Below are 15,623 nucleotides of genomic sequence, written 5' to 3'. Positions count from 1 at the left end.
CTTGCAGAAATAATCAGTGCTGTATCGAGTGCGCTACATAGGACCAAACATACCATCACTTTCTGTACCCTCTTTTTTCTTATGTGGGAAATGATTCTACAGTAGAGCTGTAATTCTTGCCTGGGACATCTGACCCAATGAACTAGAAATCCTATGGTTATCTCTGGCTGCGTGCAAACCATTTGGAGGGAAACATGAGGGTTGAGACACTTGTTTCAGATATTAATTATTAAATGTTTTTTTAGGAATACCCCTGGATCCTGAGTGCTTCTGATGATCAGACAATCCGGGTTTGGAACTGGCAGTCCAGAACCTGTGTTTGGTAAAAACTACTGGTGCTATAGAAATAATAACTAGGGAAACATGAGTTTTCTTGAACCTTAGACATGAACAGAGGGTTAAAATAGTCTGAACTCTGTGTCTTTCAATAAAACGTTGTTAAAATGTCAAAGAAAAATTTAAAAATTCTTTTTCCAACAATTTTAGAAAAAAAATTATTCTTTTTTATTAAACCGACTCTAGAAATGAGGTAGAAATAACTTCTGAAGTCCCATCTAGTTCATTCTTCTTGCCAGTGCAGGGTTATGTCCTCCTCTGTAGTTTCCAGTTATGAAATAACGCTAGCAATAGAGTTTTTCTCCATTCCTTCCTTAGAGAGAGCTCTAGGTAATCTCCAGCAAATGGTGGTTAAAGTGCTGTTTTTAAAAAGCTTAGGTTTCTCTGTTCCCTCTTTATTGGCTTCATTTCAGGAGCTGGGCTATTTTTAAGTAGCATTCCCAAGTAAACAAAAGTTATTTTAGGGTTAAATGTGCTAGAGTGTGGAGCCACGCATGCAAAATCTGAGATAAACAGTTAAGTCCTTCAGTATCCCATGAAAACTCCACTCAAGAGTTTCTCTTAACAGACTCCTCCTCCATATTGAAGGAGGACTTCGAACTTTGGTTGTGTTTACTGCTTGTGTGTTCCAAGAATTAATGTAGGGTTGGTGTGGCTTTCATAAATTGCATTGTACCTGGTTTTGTGTCAGAGGTATGTGGACTGTGTGCAGTGGAAGGGATGAGTTTGACAAGAAGAATTTTAGGAGGGTTTTGGAGGGTTTTTGAAATGGCTTCTCTGCTCGTTTTCTTCCTTTTGTTGGTTCACTTTGGTGGGCTATGCAATCTGGCAAACTAAGCTATCTTCAAAAGATTTAGTGTGGGAATTTCCCTGGTTTTTTAGTAACTGTGTATCGGTGTTGATAGTTATTCATGTGGATAGCTATAGATATCAATATATATTATCCCTTGTATGCTCCCCTACAAAGTGATGTTTCCTATTTATTCCTCCCTCTCTGCCCTGCTGAGTTGCCTTCCTTCTCCATACTCCCCAATATTCTCCTCTCATGGCTTTGCTCCTTACCAACCTCCCCAACTTCCCTACGAGATTCAGCTTTGAAATGTTGGTACAGATCAGATTGTGCATTGCTGCCTCCTTGATTGAAATGGTGTCTTCTGTCCTCTTTCTTGCAGCGTGCTGACAGGACACAACCACTATGTGATGTGCTCCCAGTTCCATCCCTCTGAGGACCTGGTGGTGTCCGCCAGCTTGGATCAGACTGTGCGCGTTTGGGATATTTCTGGTGAGCTGCCCAAGTCGAGGGGGTATCCAGCAACAAGGCCCAGTTCAAAACTGCAATTGTTGAAAGCCAAGTGGGGAAAGAACTAGCCAGTTCAGCTCGGGGGAGGAAAAAAGGCAGCTGTTGGGTCTGAGCCACCCACAAAGAAAAGCCATCCGAGCATAACAGCTGTGTCCACTGATGGTGATTTACACCCCGCAGTCTCACTTGGACATCCTGTTCGGATTCTCTAGGCTGTGCGAGAGAGGAGTACTGCTTCTGAGGAAGGAACACACTACTGTCACCAGGTCGGCTTTGCCTTTGTCATCAGGAAAGAGAAGCGGCAGGCTCAGTTTTGGGTTCTGTGGGACACCTTCATCCCTTGGGAAACATTGTTCCCAGAGTCAGCAATGTTCCGGAGATGAATTGTTCTCTCTCGGACAGCCCTGAAATGGCTTCTGTGTTGACTAAGGAGCAGAGCTGATTTTTTGCTGGCCCAGCTGTTCTTAAGCAGCAAATGGAAGAAGAGATCATTAAGTACAGTGGCTGCTACTCCATCGATATCCCTTTCACAAAGATGGAGTGTGGCCTAGAGGCAAGAGTAGGGAACTGGAAGTCAAGACTCCTGGTTACTATCCCTGGCTCCACTGCTGACTCACCGTGGTCTGCACATACAGTTATATCTGTTCTGCAGGATGTATTGGGAGGGTTAATTAAGGGCTGTTGGTAAAACACTTGAAGGCCCCCTAGGAAAGGCTACGCTACATACAGAAGTTGAAGCGAGTGCTAGAGATACAGATAAGTGACGAACGGAGGGAAGGGAGGGTAGCAGTGTTACTGCATTGTAAGGTGTTCTAGAACTTGAGCTGTGGCCCTTTACCCCATCTGTCACTTCCACCATTGCAGTTTTGACTGGGTGAGTTGCTCTGTTCGTAGTACACGCTCAGACTTGACCAGCTGTGTCAACAATAGGAGCTGGGGACAGGCTCTCTGAATATTTAAAACCTGTCCCTCCTCTCTATTGCCAGCATGGGGAGCTTAACATCCATTCTCCCTGTAACCTCACTGCTGCATTCAACCCACACACGCTCTCAGCAGAGTTCCTATAGCCAAATGGATTTGGAGAGGGTACAGTTTTTTCCAGCTGATCTGTGATGAGGGGGTTTTAGAGACTCTGCTATGGATGCTGAATTATTGATTTAGTTGCAACTACATTAAATCATCATCACCTGGCTAAAATGCTAGTGGGAGAACAAACTAAGGGTGGGTGGGATTTTTGCAAGGTCACCCCAAATCTGAGTTCTGACCTTGGTAGCTTGGCTCTAGCACAAAAGGTCTGTTGGGAACAGCCTTGGTTGCATTCAGGCTGCTGTCAGTTGTGGAGATGCACGTTCACCTTGCAAATTAAGGGTCCAGCCTGGATTGAAAGTGACCTAAAAACCAATCCTGAGTGATGCTGAGTACCTGCAACCCCAATTGACTTTGGTGGGAGTTATGGATTCTCAGCATCTCTAGGGATTAGGGATGTTAGTAGTTTGATTTAAGTGAAATGAATTGGTGGGTCTTGTTCCCTCTCCTAGTGGCAAATTGTCCAGAGACCTAATCATCGCACAGTTTTCACCCTTCTTAGCAGTCTCAGCAAAGAGGCCAAGGAATGTGTGGGCCAAGGAGACTGAACTCTCTCACTCCAGGGCAGTGTGGGGGATGCATTGATGTATTTATTCTGTAGATAGAGGCCTTCTGTCTCCATGGCTGTCAATTTAGCATCTTTCTCCAACACAGATTCACAAGTTAAAAATTGAGGGGTCCTTGTTCTGCTGGTCTCCTGAGAGCGAGTGTCAGTGTAACCAGCGTGAGCTGGCTTCTAGTTGCTGTATCAAAATGCATGAAAAGCTGTGACATGACATAATGCCATTGCCATGTACTGTGGAGTGAAGTCTCTTGCTTGTGACACTAACGTTATTACAAAATAACCTCCTGTCTGTTCTGCCTCCCTGTTACCATTAATCCTGATGGAAGATTCTTCTCATTAACCTGCATGGGAAGATGCTTTTTTTTTTTTTTGTCCTGTAAAATAAAACAGCTTCCCTTTAACTCTCTTTCCCATCTCAAGAGCTAACGTCTGTTGCTTTCCTGGAATCTTCTTGTGCTTTCAGGGCTTTGTTCAGTAGAGCTGGGTGATTAGTTTCCAAACAGGGAGAGTCAGCCTGAGGGGTTTGGCTGGTAATCCAGCATCCTGCTATTGAGGAGATCTGGAACACAGGTTGTTGGGGGCTGGGAACATCAGAGGTGATGCTAAGAGTCCCAGAAGGGGGCACTGTGGGGCAGACTACATTACTGCAAGGCCCCCTAGTGAGTGTGTAGTGACAGCTGACAGACACTGTCCCATCACCTCCAGTACTGCACTATTTCAACCACAGAGCTAATGCTGTGAGTGCTGATGGATTATAAGGGGAGGAAGGCTCATGAGACCAGAATGAAGAGGTTGGTCAAAACCCAAGAACCTTTTCTTGGTTTCTCCCTTGGGTAGGTGGCAGCCCCTTGATGTGCAGCCTTGATTGGGAGAGTGGAGGAGATCGCAGCCTAGATGCCCCGGGCCCTTGCAGCTAACACGGTCCATTGTTTGAGCTTCCAGTTGGCTACAATGCCTCTGTGTGGCTCTGGCCATTGCATTCTGGAAAAGTGATCCTAGAAACCTCCTGATGCTGCAGGAACTTCCTCTTCCTTCCCCCTTCTCCCACAAGCTGTCAGGTTGTAGTCAGGATCCGGTCCTTTTCACTAGATCTCTTTCCTGAACTGTCAGTGACCCCTCTTAACATCTGCTCTTTTATTTGAATGCTCTTGGGCATGCTGAGTGCAGGCTCCTTTCCCACGCTCTTTCGTAACAGCTATCCTCAGAATGTCTAATATCTATCACGCTGCTCCCAGCCCCTCTTCTCTCCTTCGCCCCCTCCCCAGAGCCGCATAGGAAGCTGGTACATTCTGCAAGTGTCCTGCCTTCCTTCTGGATTTGTGCAGTCAACCCAGAAATTTTTCACCTGTCGTTTCAGTCCATTCCACTGGCCTGTCGAAGGCTCAAGTATCTGTTCTTCGAAATATCCTCTGTTTCCACTTTCCATAGTTTCTCTGAATTATGCGTCTATCACCCCCCTTCTCTGGGTCTGGCTCCCCGTTGTCATTTGGACCCTCTGTGTGTGCATCTGAGATTCAATATGTGTAATGTTCGCACCTACTCGTGATTCACTGTTTAACAGGCCACTCTCGTTAGACAAATCTTACAGATCTTGTCAAAGGGGCACTGTTAAGATCCCCTTGTCTTAAATCTCCCCTGTGTTACTAACACCTGAGAAGATCAAAAGTGAGAATTAAAAAAAAAAAGACTTGTCAAACCCAATGTTGTCTGATCCTCTCTTGCTCTTCACCCACCTTGGACAATGACCCTGCCAACTCAGTCAGTTTCACTTTGTTCCTAGTCAGTTTCAAGTCTGGGTCCCACATTCAAGTATTTTTTGTTTAAAAGTCTGGTATAAAGGTTTGTTTGTAACTCCTTTGTTTAAAAGTCTCAAGCCTTTTTTCTCCTAAGCTTAGGCTTTCATCTGGCAATGCACAATCCAATTTCTCCCTGGTACAGGTATTTTAGTTTCTGGTGAGGGAGCAGTTAATGTTGTTCCGTTTTGTTTGGCATACTGTATAAATGGAAAGTGGTAATGTTCCCTGTGATGGTCACTGTGCCCCTGGAAGGAAAGGTTATACCACTGCACAACACAAAGTACTGTGAGTTTTATATATACTGGTGTTTGTTTCTAAGGTGCCAGTCCCTATAATTGTCACCGCAGAGATTTAGAAATACACTGGTTCCCTTAAGGAACTGGAAGAAAGTTATACACCCCATTCACAACCTGCAGGAATCACTTTAAATTCCACTCTGTTTCCTAGAGTGCACTGCTGGGGCCATGTCTGTTTGGTTCTTCAACAAAAACTTACCAGAAGAGTTCCACTTTGAGTCATAACCTTAAAGTGTCTCAGCCTGGTCTCTGGCAGAAACAAATTCCACAGCATAGCCCCTTCCCGGACAGTATCCTACCTGCAACCCCCAACAAGTTGAAAGTTCTGTCAGCCTGGGTTTAGCATGTCGTGGTGGACTATTTTAAAGCTATCTAGAATCTAGGGGCTATTCCCTCATCACATTGTAACCATTTTAAGGTGGGGTTGATCGAATGTTGGGACTGAATTTACTGGAGTGTGTTCAGTAACAACAATCGGAGAAGTTGCCAAAGAATTCTGGCCTGACATTTGGAGATACCACTGAAGACTTGTTAGAGTTGTGGGTTGTCACCACTTCCTAAAAAAATCAAGCGATTCCTCTTTACCTGTGTCCTCCAGATGAGCTGTATTTCTCCCCAATTCCTGGTGCCTTGGAGAATTTGCAGATCCCTGGTCACCTTAAAGACTACTCAAGAGGCCGTATATCAGTTGCAACTGACTCAGATGTCCACACAAATGGCCCAAGTCAACAAGCAAAAGCTGACAGCGAGAGCACCTATCAAACTGGCATAGATGAAAGCCCCCTAAAGGTCCAAGCTGAAACTGGGAATTAAATATTGAGAGAAAGGAATCTGCGTGACAGTGTCCCTCCAATGCAGCAGCTTTGCTTATCAATCCCAGGGAGCTGAGAAATGGCTGCTTGTTGGGAGCATTTTATTGCCAAGTTTGATCTTTGTGCATCTTGTCTGAGCTTGTGTTTTTGGGGAAAGAGGAAGGGAATCCTTGATATTTCTCTCACTTCTCCTCTTTTTCAAAATTCCTTCTTCTCTCCACCTGTGAACAGTACAGGAGGGCACTGACTTACATGTCTCTGAGTTAGTACACTGTCTGGTAACCTTGTGTTTGCTTCCTCCACTCCTGCTTCTCCTTCCCTCTTGAAGGCCTAAGGAAGAAGAATCTGTCTCCTGGAGCTGTGGAGTCGGATGTCAGGGGAATTACTGGAGTGGATTTGTTCGGGACGACAGATGCGGTGGTGAAACATGTTCTTGAGGTACTGTGTGTGTGTATGTGTGTTTGTGGCATAGCTCATTCAGCTCTATTTAAGATAGCCCCTGTTGTACAAATTATCCTAAAACAGGTTTGAGAAACAAAGGGAGAAGGAAGCTAAGAGACTTGATACGGCTCTATAAATTCATATGTTCCTTTGGGGATAAGGAATGCCTTATTCTAAAGAGCTTAAAACCTAAAAGGTAGAGTCAATGGTGATCCGTGACTGGGGACCCAGACTCTTCTGCGGTACAAATGGCAATGTTATCAGATCCATTGTGGGTTTTTACCAAGGAGAGCAATTCGGAACAGAATGGAAAGCCAGTCAAGTTGTGTGAAGATGGGATAATGAGATTCCATTGTTGCTACTGGGCCACATTTGTCCTAGCAGATGTTGCCGTAATTGATCACAGTTGCAGCCCCACTGGGGGAAGCGATAAGAGGAGGGGTGGTGTGCTTGGATCTTGTGCGTCACTTCCTCTTTGTCATCTCACTACCCCTCAAGGGTAGGTAACACACTTGTAAAGCCACCTGAGTCCTATCTTCCGCTTCCACCATTACCGGCATGAGTGGGGAAGTCTATCTGCAGAGTTTACTAGTACAGGGGCAGCCTTGGTCTGTGAGCATCTAGTATGAGCATCATGGCACATCCATGAAGTTCAGTCCACCAGAATGAAAACAACAGGAGCTAGCTGCAGACCCTCACGAGTCATTCTGAAGTCTGCAGGTTGTATCTTATTTGCTGGAGCAATTTTTCTGGCTGCTCCATCTCTGTGTGCTGACCCCATGGAGCCCCAGGCTTGGTGTGAGACCCCTTTCTCCCATCCCACAGGGACACGATCGTGGGGTGAACTGGGCTGCCTTCCACCCCACAATGCCTCTCATCGTGTCTGGTGCTGATGATCGGCAGGTGAAGATCTGGAGGATGAATGGTAAGAAGCAGCCCCCAAAGGAACCTCTTTGGGAGAGAAGAGAGGGAACAGGCTGGGGAGAGTGTGGTGGGAGCCAAGTTTATTTATAAACGTGCCTGTGACGTGAACCTGTGTGTGAATGTGTACACTTGGAAAGTGCTTGAAACAGGCAACATGGAAGTATAAATCCTCTGCCCCCAGGCCCAAAGATTGCACTGGAGGAACAACCTGGGGAAAGCCCAACTCTCCAGCCAACCCTTATAAGGCTTCCCTTGTAGCTCATCTACCCTCAAGCAAAGGCTAGAGTAAAGAGATGAGCCTAGCTTTGTGCCCTGAGGTCTGTCAAACTCAGGCTGAGCGACCAACGAAGGAATTTCATTCCGTTGCCAAAGGTCCTTCGTCAAGAATAAAGCGCCTGCATGCTCCGATCTGGGGACTGTCATCAGAGTTGCCTCAGCTGATCTTTCTTATCCGAGAGATTCAGATGTAACTAAAGTTTAGCAACTTTTGGGTGTTTTAGTCTATGTATCAGTTAGTTGTGCTTCTTCAGTTGCAGTACAGGTCAGAAGCTACAGTAGAGAGATTGGGCTGGAGAAAAGGCATAAGTCAGAGAAGGATATGGAACATTTGATATCACTACTCATAGCTCAGGAACAGCAAGAGCTTTTAAATGTGACCCTGTCTCATTTTCTTCCACTCTGGTTAGAATCAAAGGCCTGGGAGGTTGACACCTGCCGTGGACACTACAACAATGTCTCCTGTGCTGTCTTTCACCCACGGCAGGAGCTGATCCTCAGCAATTCAGAAGATAAGAGCATCCGTGTCTGGGATATGTCTAAACGGTGAGTGCTCTGCCACTGGCTAGGCTTCTCACGGGCCTGTTATTCCTGTTAAATGTCCTCATTTTATGGGAAAACCCCAAAAAAACCCCAAACCAAATGCAGTCTTTAAACATCAGTTGCTGTGTTTGCAAAGATAGTCTCAAACACGCATGAACCCACCTTTTCCCTGTGAGACAGCTATTAAGTATAAGGAGGAAAACTAGGTTTGTAAATGATTGGAAACAGTCGTGAGAGGAGCCAGCTTGTTTAGTGACCTCTCTGATGGAAATGATTTGAATGTATGCAATGTATTTATTGGTTTTATATTTGGATGAGTGTCGCTCTCTTGAGAGAGCTACTGAGTAGGCCAAAGCAGTGGTTTATATGTACAATGGGCACACTTAAAAAGTTAATTCTGGTTTTAGAGCTGTTACCAATGAAGCAATATTCCCTGTGTTTAAAATAGGGAATGTTGTTGGAAGCAGAAATACCTCTAAAACTGGAGTGGACTTATTGGGGTGCTACATCTGTGGTCAGTGAATCTTGATGATCACTTGGACAAAAGTCAGTCCTTGACTCTGCTCGTTTACCCTGAAACCTTGACTCCGCTCTGACATCTAAAGAGGCTTTAGTGTAAATGAGAATCAGGCCCCATGTCTGCTGTGTCTGTGAGTCAGTGGTAGAGGTGAGAATGGTACCTGTGAGTCGTGATTCCCCACTCCCCAGAGTAATTCCTAGAACATCCTTCCTTCCTGAGCAAGGCGGAGAACTCAGAAGTCCCAGCACTCAGTCCCCTGTTCTAACTACTGGATACTACTGCCTCCCTGTAACACTGCTGGGGGCACCCAGAGCTGAGCGCCATTGTTCCCTCTTGCTGAGGCAGACAGGGAGCTTTGCTAGAGATTAGACTGTGTCAGGTCCCTGCCACACTAGTTTGTCTTCCTCACCAGCAAACTCAAGGCTCTCCCAGCCCAAACCTTGCCTAGCAGGTAACAATCAGTGAATTCCAGCCTCCGAGCTCTTCAGAGATGTTTCTCTGCAATTCACTGTGCCTATCACTAATAATCACAGAAGATTTTAAGTTTGCTGCTCTGTTAAAGAGTGAGTACGTTACAGCTTATTACTTGAACTGGATGAAATACACCTTTCCCTTCAAACACTGCACTGAGTTGGCTTATAGTGAAAATAAAACAAGTTCATTAACAGAAGAACACTGATTAAGTGATGCCAAGTGAAAGGGATAAAGGCAGAGATACTTACAAGCAAGTAAAAGTGAAAACATTAATCAAAAAGACTAAAACTTTAGCATAGCAAGATACAGTCTTTGTACAAGATGGTTTCTCTCACCTCCAGTTGTCTTTTCAGCTTTTTACTGGCCGACCTGACCAGGACCCATCACAGAGATCCAATCGCTTAGTTTGTTTGTCTCTTAGGGTGGAAGCTAAAGATGGAGTTTTTTTTTCTGTTACTTTACCCCCAAGAGATGTCTTTGTCTTGCAAGTCAGGAAGGCATCCTGGGGATTGTCCTCTGTGTCTGTCTTGGATTCAGGAGCAATGTTAATTCTTTGTCTCTCAAGTTCAGGATCAGGATAAGCACGGCTGGTTTAGCTCCATGGCTTTGTTTAATGGTAATATGTAAAGTGAGGTAAACCCATATTCCTTTGTCCAGGACAGACTGGTTTACCACTTTTCCCTAGGCTAGCCTCTTGGTCTTAAACATATTCTAGTAATATCATCCAGAGGGAATTCATAACTTCACATGTACTGTTAACACATGCATTTTGCAATGATACTAATGACCAGCATGTTATTAGGGTTCAGATACCACCTCACCAGGCGTAGTCTGTACAGATATTCCTGCTGTAGTGTGTAGGGGTGTGAATACAGGGCTGCCTAGGGTCACGCTCCCCCAGGGAGTGCCACATACATTCTGGACCTTTAGGCTCCAAGTCTTCTTTTGCAAACTGGTATTTACTGCAAGGCTTCTGCTTCATTTTGCTTCTTGTTCCCCTACCCAGCACGGGCGTCCAGACCTTCCGCCGAGATCACGATCGCTTTTGGGTGTTGGCTGCTCACCCCAACCTCAATCTCTTTGCTGCAGGTAAAAGTAATCCTTCCAGGTTCTGGCAGGTTGTGATGCGGGGAAGGGGTTATGGGGTCCGTTGGCCCATATCAGAGCCCTGTTCGTGGGTTAGATGCTCTTTTATATGGTCTGGTTTACCCTAGAGAAAAAGTACAGGAGGAGCTAAAATGCTTCTGATTGATATTCCCATAGTGCAGTGGTTCTCAACCTGTGGCCCAATCAGCACACAGCTGCAGCCCATGTGACATTCTCAGGGCCATATAGGTAGTATAAATAGTGTGTGGATCCAGCTCACACAACACAGAGAGAGCTGCCTATGCGGCCCACAATGGTAAATAGGTTGAGAACCATGGCCATAGTGTCTAGGTGTCCCAGTCATGGAGCAGGACCCCAGGGTGCTAGGTGGTGTGCACAGAGCAAAGATAGTCCCTGCCCCAGAGAGCTTACAGTGTAAGAGAGACGACAGGAGACGACAAGTGGGTACAGACAGATGGTGGAGTACATGGAAATAATATTGGTTGGCTTGACAGGCAGTGGTCTCAAAAACCAGCGGACTAACCAACGTTTTTTATAGGTGTCAGGTAAAGGAGAGTTTTAAGGAGGGATGTGAAGGTGTGTCATGAGGGAGTTTTGCATGTGTTTACAGCAAGCTCCTCTCAAGGACAAGGGCAGGCACGTGAGAGAGCACAAAGGTTCTTGTTTGAAAACTTAACAAGTGGGTGATGGAGGTGGGCAGCATGAGCTGATCGGAGGCAGGAGTCAACATTTCAATAGCATATGAGGGATGATAGTCGGATTGGGGATAAGCCATGAAGGGCCTCAAAAGCAAAGTCATGTAGCTTATGTTCCCAGTAGAGAAGGGGGAGCCAGCAGAGGGCTGTGGAGAGAGGGGTGATGTGGTCAAAGCAAAGGGATGGGGAAATGAGCTTTGCACTGACATTCTGAATGGATGTAACTGGGGATATGGTTCTAGGCAGAACCCAAGGTTATAAGCTCCTTGGTGTGGAGCTTGTCTCTTACTCTGTGAATGTGATTAGCCCTTAGAACAATGGGGCCCTGATCCCTTACTGAGCCCTCTGGGGACTACTGTAATACAAATAAAATCCACCAGTCTTACCATGCCCCGACCCTTATAGCCACAGGAGATGGAGTCACCTAAACCCCTGTGTCTGGGATCCTATTATGGAGACGTGCCCTGTGCTGAATAGTCCCCAGGGAGGAGGCCAGGGGCCTGGCTTGACTGGTTAATGTAAAGGAAGGAAGATGGGGCCAACCATCTCTTCAAATAGGCACAGCTAGTCCCTGCCCCATCTGGATTGAATTGTGGTGGCCAGCAGTGATTCCTGTCTTTCTTTTCCCAGGCCACGATGGCGGCATGATCGTGTTCAAGCTGGAGCGTGAGCGGCCTGCCTATGCGGTGCATGGGAACATGCTGTATTACGTGAAGGACCGTTTCCTGCGCCAACTCGACTTCAACAGCTCCAAAGACGTTGCTGTCATGCAGCTGAGAAGGTGAGGGGGCCCGGGTGCCGGGGCAGTTCTGGCGCTCAGATAAACGCCGCTGCCCTGAGCTCCCGGTTAATCCATTGCAGATACGCAAGCTGCGCTGTCTTCCTCCTTCCCCTCAGGTTGATTTCAAATTGATTGTTCAGTCAAATGCAAACGTAACCTTTGATACTGGGCTTGGGGAGTAGATAACAGACTATAGAGCCTCGAACTTCTAGGCTGTTCCGAAATTGGTAATGGCCATTCGGTGACCTCTGTGACGAGAGTGATGGATCTCAGTCCAGTTCCTTGTGGGGTGAGGTGTCCTTCATGTAAATCACTGTCACCATTAATGCTAATTGTCTCTGTCAGCAGAGGCCAATGACTGAGAACTGTGCCATGAGTGTTGCGGGGCTGGGAAACAGGCAGGAATTGACTTGTCTTGGGCCCTTCAGGCATCTGTGGTATCCCAGGAAGATGCAGTCTGGGACATCAGCAACAAACCAAGCACCATCCCACAGGGGCGTGAACCATTGTTCGCTTTCTCTTATCTTTGTGTCTCTTCTTCAGTGGTTCCAAGTTCCCAGTGTTCAACATGTCTTACAACCCAGCTGAGAATGCTGTCCTGCTCTGCACGGTAAGCCAGCCCCGAAAGGGAAGCTGGACCGGCGGGGGTGTGAATGATGTCTTCAGGGTTTGTTAGAACTAACACTAGTTAGCCTCCATCTTACAGAACAGTCCCATCACTGGGAACCTGGGCAGGAGACTGGTTTGTGTGGAGTTTTCCAGCTAAGGATCTCACCGTCTCCCATAAACACAAAAGGGTGCCCATCACCTTGGTATCCTGGACAACATTCAAGGGAGATGACTTCTTCCCACTATTCTTTGCAACTAAATTCTCTCTGTAGAGGGAAGAATGAGTAGACGGTGCATGCGCGCCGTGTGTGTGTGTATATATATATATGTGTGTGTGTATATATATCTTTTTCCCTCTATAGAGAGCCAGTAACCTGGAGAACAGCACCTATGACCTGTACACCATCCCAAAGGACGCAGACTCCCAGAACCCTGATGGTAGGCGTTTAATGTGTTGCATTTTTTTGTTAGTCTCCCTTTCTTCAGTCCTGCCCCCACCTTCTCTATCCCATTGTAAAAAAGCTTCTGTTCTCCAAGTCTTTGTTGCACTCTCTCCCTACGTTTCCTGTAGCTCCTGTAGTGTGCGTCATTTGGCAGGCCTTCCTGCTTACTATATCACGTGGTACATTGACTTGAAAAATTCATGTTCATCCCAAACTTTACAGCTGCAAATATATATTTTATAATTCAATTATTAGGACATTTCCATTTTCTCTTTCGACACAGCAGGCAGCTTCCCTGCCTTGTCAGTGGAGATGGATTTCACCCAGATACGTTGTATTCAAAGTGGGTTTATAGTCTGAAAAGCGGCTGTAAAAGTGACACTGCTGGGGCCCAGTATTCATATTCTCGCTCTGCAAATTCCAGATCAGATTTGCTCAATTTACAAGTCAAAACATAATTCATTTTTTTTCTTCCACTTGGGATCTGAAACTCCAGCTGGATTCTTCCTGCCTCTGTCGTCATGGCAGTAAAGATTCTAGGATGAGTACTTAGCTGGCAATGTTGGGGGTGATGTATGAGGCAGACTAGAATCCAGCTCACTCATTAGTAACTTTACTGGTTTATGCAGGTCTAATGGAGAGAACTGTCTCTGGCACGAAAGTCAGCTGGTATATCTCAGAGATGGGAAGCAAAGAGGGGTCTTTTTTAGTCCCTTAATATATGTTAACTATATTGAACAGTACAGATTATACTTCACATATTTCGGTTGAAAGTTTCAAAATTGACTAGTGGGTTTGGGCATGTGACGTTGAGACCCCTTTAAAGAGCTTAATTTTTCAGAGGGCAAATACTCAGTGCTTTCTGAAAACGAAGCCCTTTTAAAGGTGTCTCCAATTGGGCACCCAAAATCCAGAGAAAAGCCAAGTCAATAAATCTGGACTTTTGGGCCAAGGAAGAAAATGAACAGCCACAGAGGAGATCATTACACAACCTTCTATCGTAAAGAAAATATGTAGGGTAACAGGAATGTTTCAAGCACCTTCTACCTGAGCATCTCTATATGATGAACATTAATGAGGGAAGTTCCTTGGACATGAACCAATTAGAGAGGCCAGTAATAATCTGGCTTTAAAGATGTGTAAACTCAGGGAAAGCCATATGACCATCGTTCACACAGAAAAGACCCTGTCTGAGCTGGACATAGTATCCGGGTCTCCAGCCTTGTGTTTTTAACTACAAGAACTTACAATGTGGAGTACAAGAGACTTGATCCCCTTTTCCCCTCATTGGGGCACTGATCTGTCACAAGCATGATTGGTAAGGTCTCATTGACTCTTGTGACTGTCTGGATCTCCGATATCCTTAGCGCATCTCCCTTAACGCGCAACTGTCATGAGTAGTGGGGTGGTGACGAGGAAAGAGTCTGGGAGCCCAAGAGTAGGACAATCACTTTATTTTACTGTAACTGCAGCAGGTCTCTCCCGGGCTTATCTATTCCCCCACCCCTTAGCACACACCACCCGTATTACTGCTGCAGAAGCCTTCGCTACATCTGCAACGGGTCCTGTGGTACAGTTCTCTCCATTCCCGTGTGATACGCGCAGCACTGTGTTCATATTAGCATTTTAAAACCGAGGGAGCAGCTGCACGCTAGGGAAAGTGCATTCATTCTCCTCCAGCTTGTTATGCCGGGTAGCCCCGGCAGGGGGGCTTACGTTGAAGCCGGGACCCTTGCTGCTCTCAGTTTGTTTGGCCAGTGAGGCTCTGCTCGTTAGTTTGATCGAATGTGCTGTCACCCAGGATGGCCTGCTTCTCCGCCAGGCAGTGGTGTTGGCTGTGAAGGCACCCACTTATCTTGGCCCTTGGCTAGAGAGAAGGGCTGGCGCTGGCCATGCTGAGATCTGAAAGGGTGGTGGGGGAGGAAATGAATCTTGTGAATAGCCTCAGGTTAAATTTGAGTTAGTAGGAAGCAGCTGATCCAACTCAGCCAAGATGGAATCAAACAAGACTGACTAATGTGTTGCCGTACGAGCCTGCCAGAGGTTTTATTCGCTGCCTGTGTTTTGCTCTTCCCAGCCCCAGAAGGGAAGCGTTCCTCTGGGCTGACAGCTGTGTGGGTAGCTCGCAACCGCTTTGCAGTCCTGGATCGCATGCATTCGGTAAGGGCCACGCTCATCAGGGTCTGTTTAACTGTGTTTTGTCATTTGAAAGTGTGTGTGCATGGAGTGGGAGAGACAGAAACAACTAATCAAATTGTTGTCAGTTCAAATGTATTGGGGGGGCGCTGTCAGGAAGATCTGGCTCTGCAGTTAGGTAAAAAAGGAAGCTTAATATAGAAATGAAATTTAAATTAATGAAAATAGTTTTTGTCCTTTCTTATTTTTTAATGTTCACCAACACCAGCTAGCCACGGTGAAAATACTTACACTGTCATGCACACCTCTTGCAATTTAAATAAAATAGTTGTATACTATTTAGTTTCTGTTGTGTTTAGTTGTATTATCAAGCTACTTTTGGTGAGTAGACATTGAAAGCTTGCTACATCTCTTAGTTTTGTTCTTCCTTCCTTCCTGGCTTCATTCTCTGATTTCTTTCCTTGGATTGGCCTCTTCACTGTC

General features: G+C 45.9%; 1 protein-coding gene across 1 annotated transcript in view; it reads left to right on the top strand.

Annotated features, from left to right (window-relative positions):
* Positions 1–15,623, top strand: part of COPA (coat protein complex I subunit alpha) — a 33,661-nt gene that overhangs the window by 2,811 nt on the left and 15,227 nt on the right. Inside the window, exons 5-14 of the mRNA XM_048828950.2 lie at positions 246–322; positions 1,509–1,618; positions 6,520–6,629; positions 7,458–7,557; positions 8,243–8,378; positions 10,376–10,458; positions 11,802–11,952; positions 12,496–12,562; positions 12,924–12,999; positions 15,082–15,164. Coding sequence (XP_048684907.1) covers positions 246–322; positions 1,509–1,618; positions 6,520–6,629; positions 7,458–7,557; positions 8,243–8,378; positions 10,376–10,458; positions 11,802–11,952; positions 12,496–12,562; positions 12,924–12,999; positions 15,082–15,164 — 993 coding nt within the window. The remainder of the gene's footprint in view (positions 1–245; positions 323–1,508; positions 1,619–6,519; positions 6,630–7,457; positions 7,558–8,242; positions 8,379–10,375; positions 10,459–11,801; positions 11,953–12,495; positions 12,563–12,923; positions 13,000–15,081; positions 15,165–15,623) is intronic.

Source organism: Caretta caretta, chromosome 24, assembly GCF_965140235.1.
Source record: "Caretta caretta isolate rCarCar2 chromosome 24, rCarCar1.hap1, whole genome shotgun sequence".
Taxonomy (NCBI): domain Eukaryota; kingdom Metazoa; phylum Chordata; order Testudines; family Cheloniidae; genus Caretta; species Caretta caretta.
The sequence above is the reverse complement of the archived record's forward strand: the minus strand, read 5'-3'. Positions and strand labels throughout refer to the sequence as shown.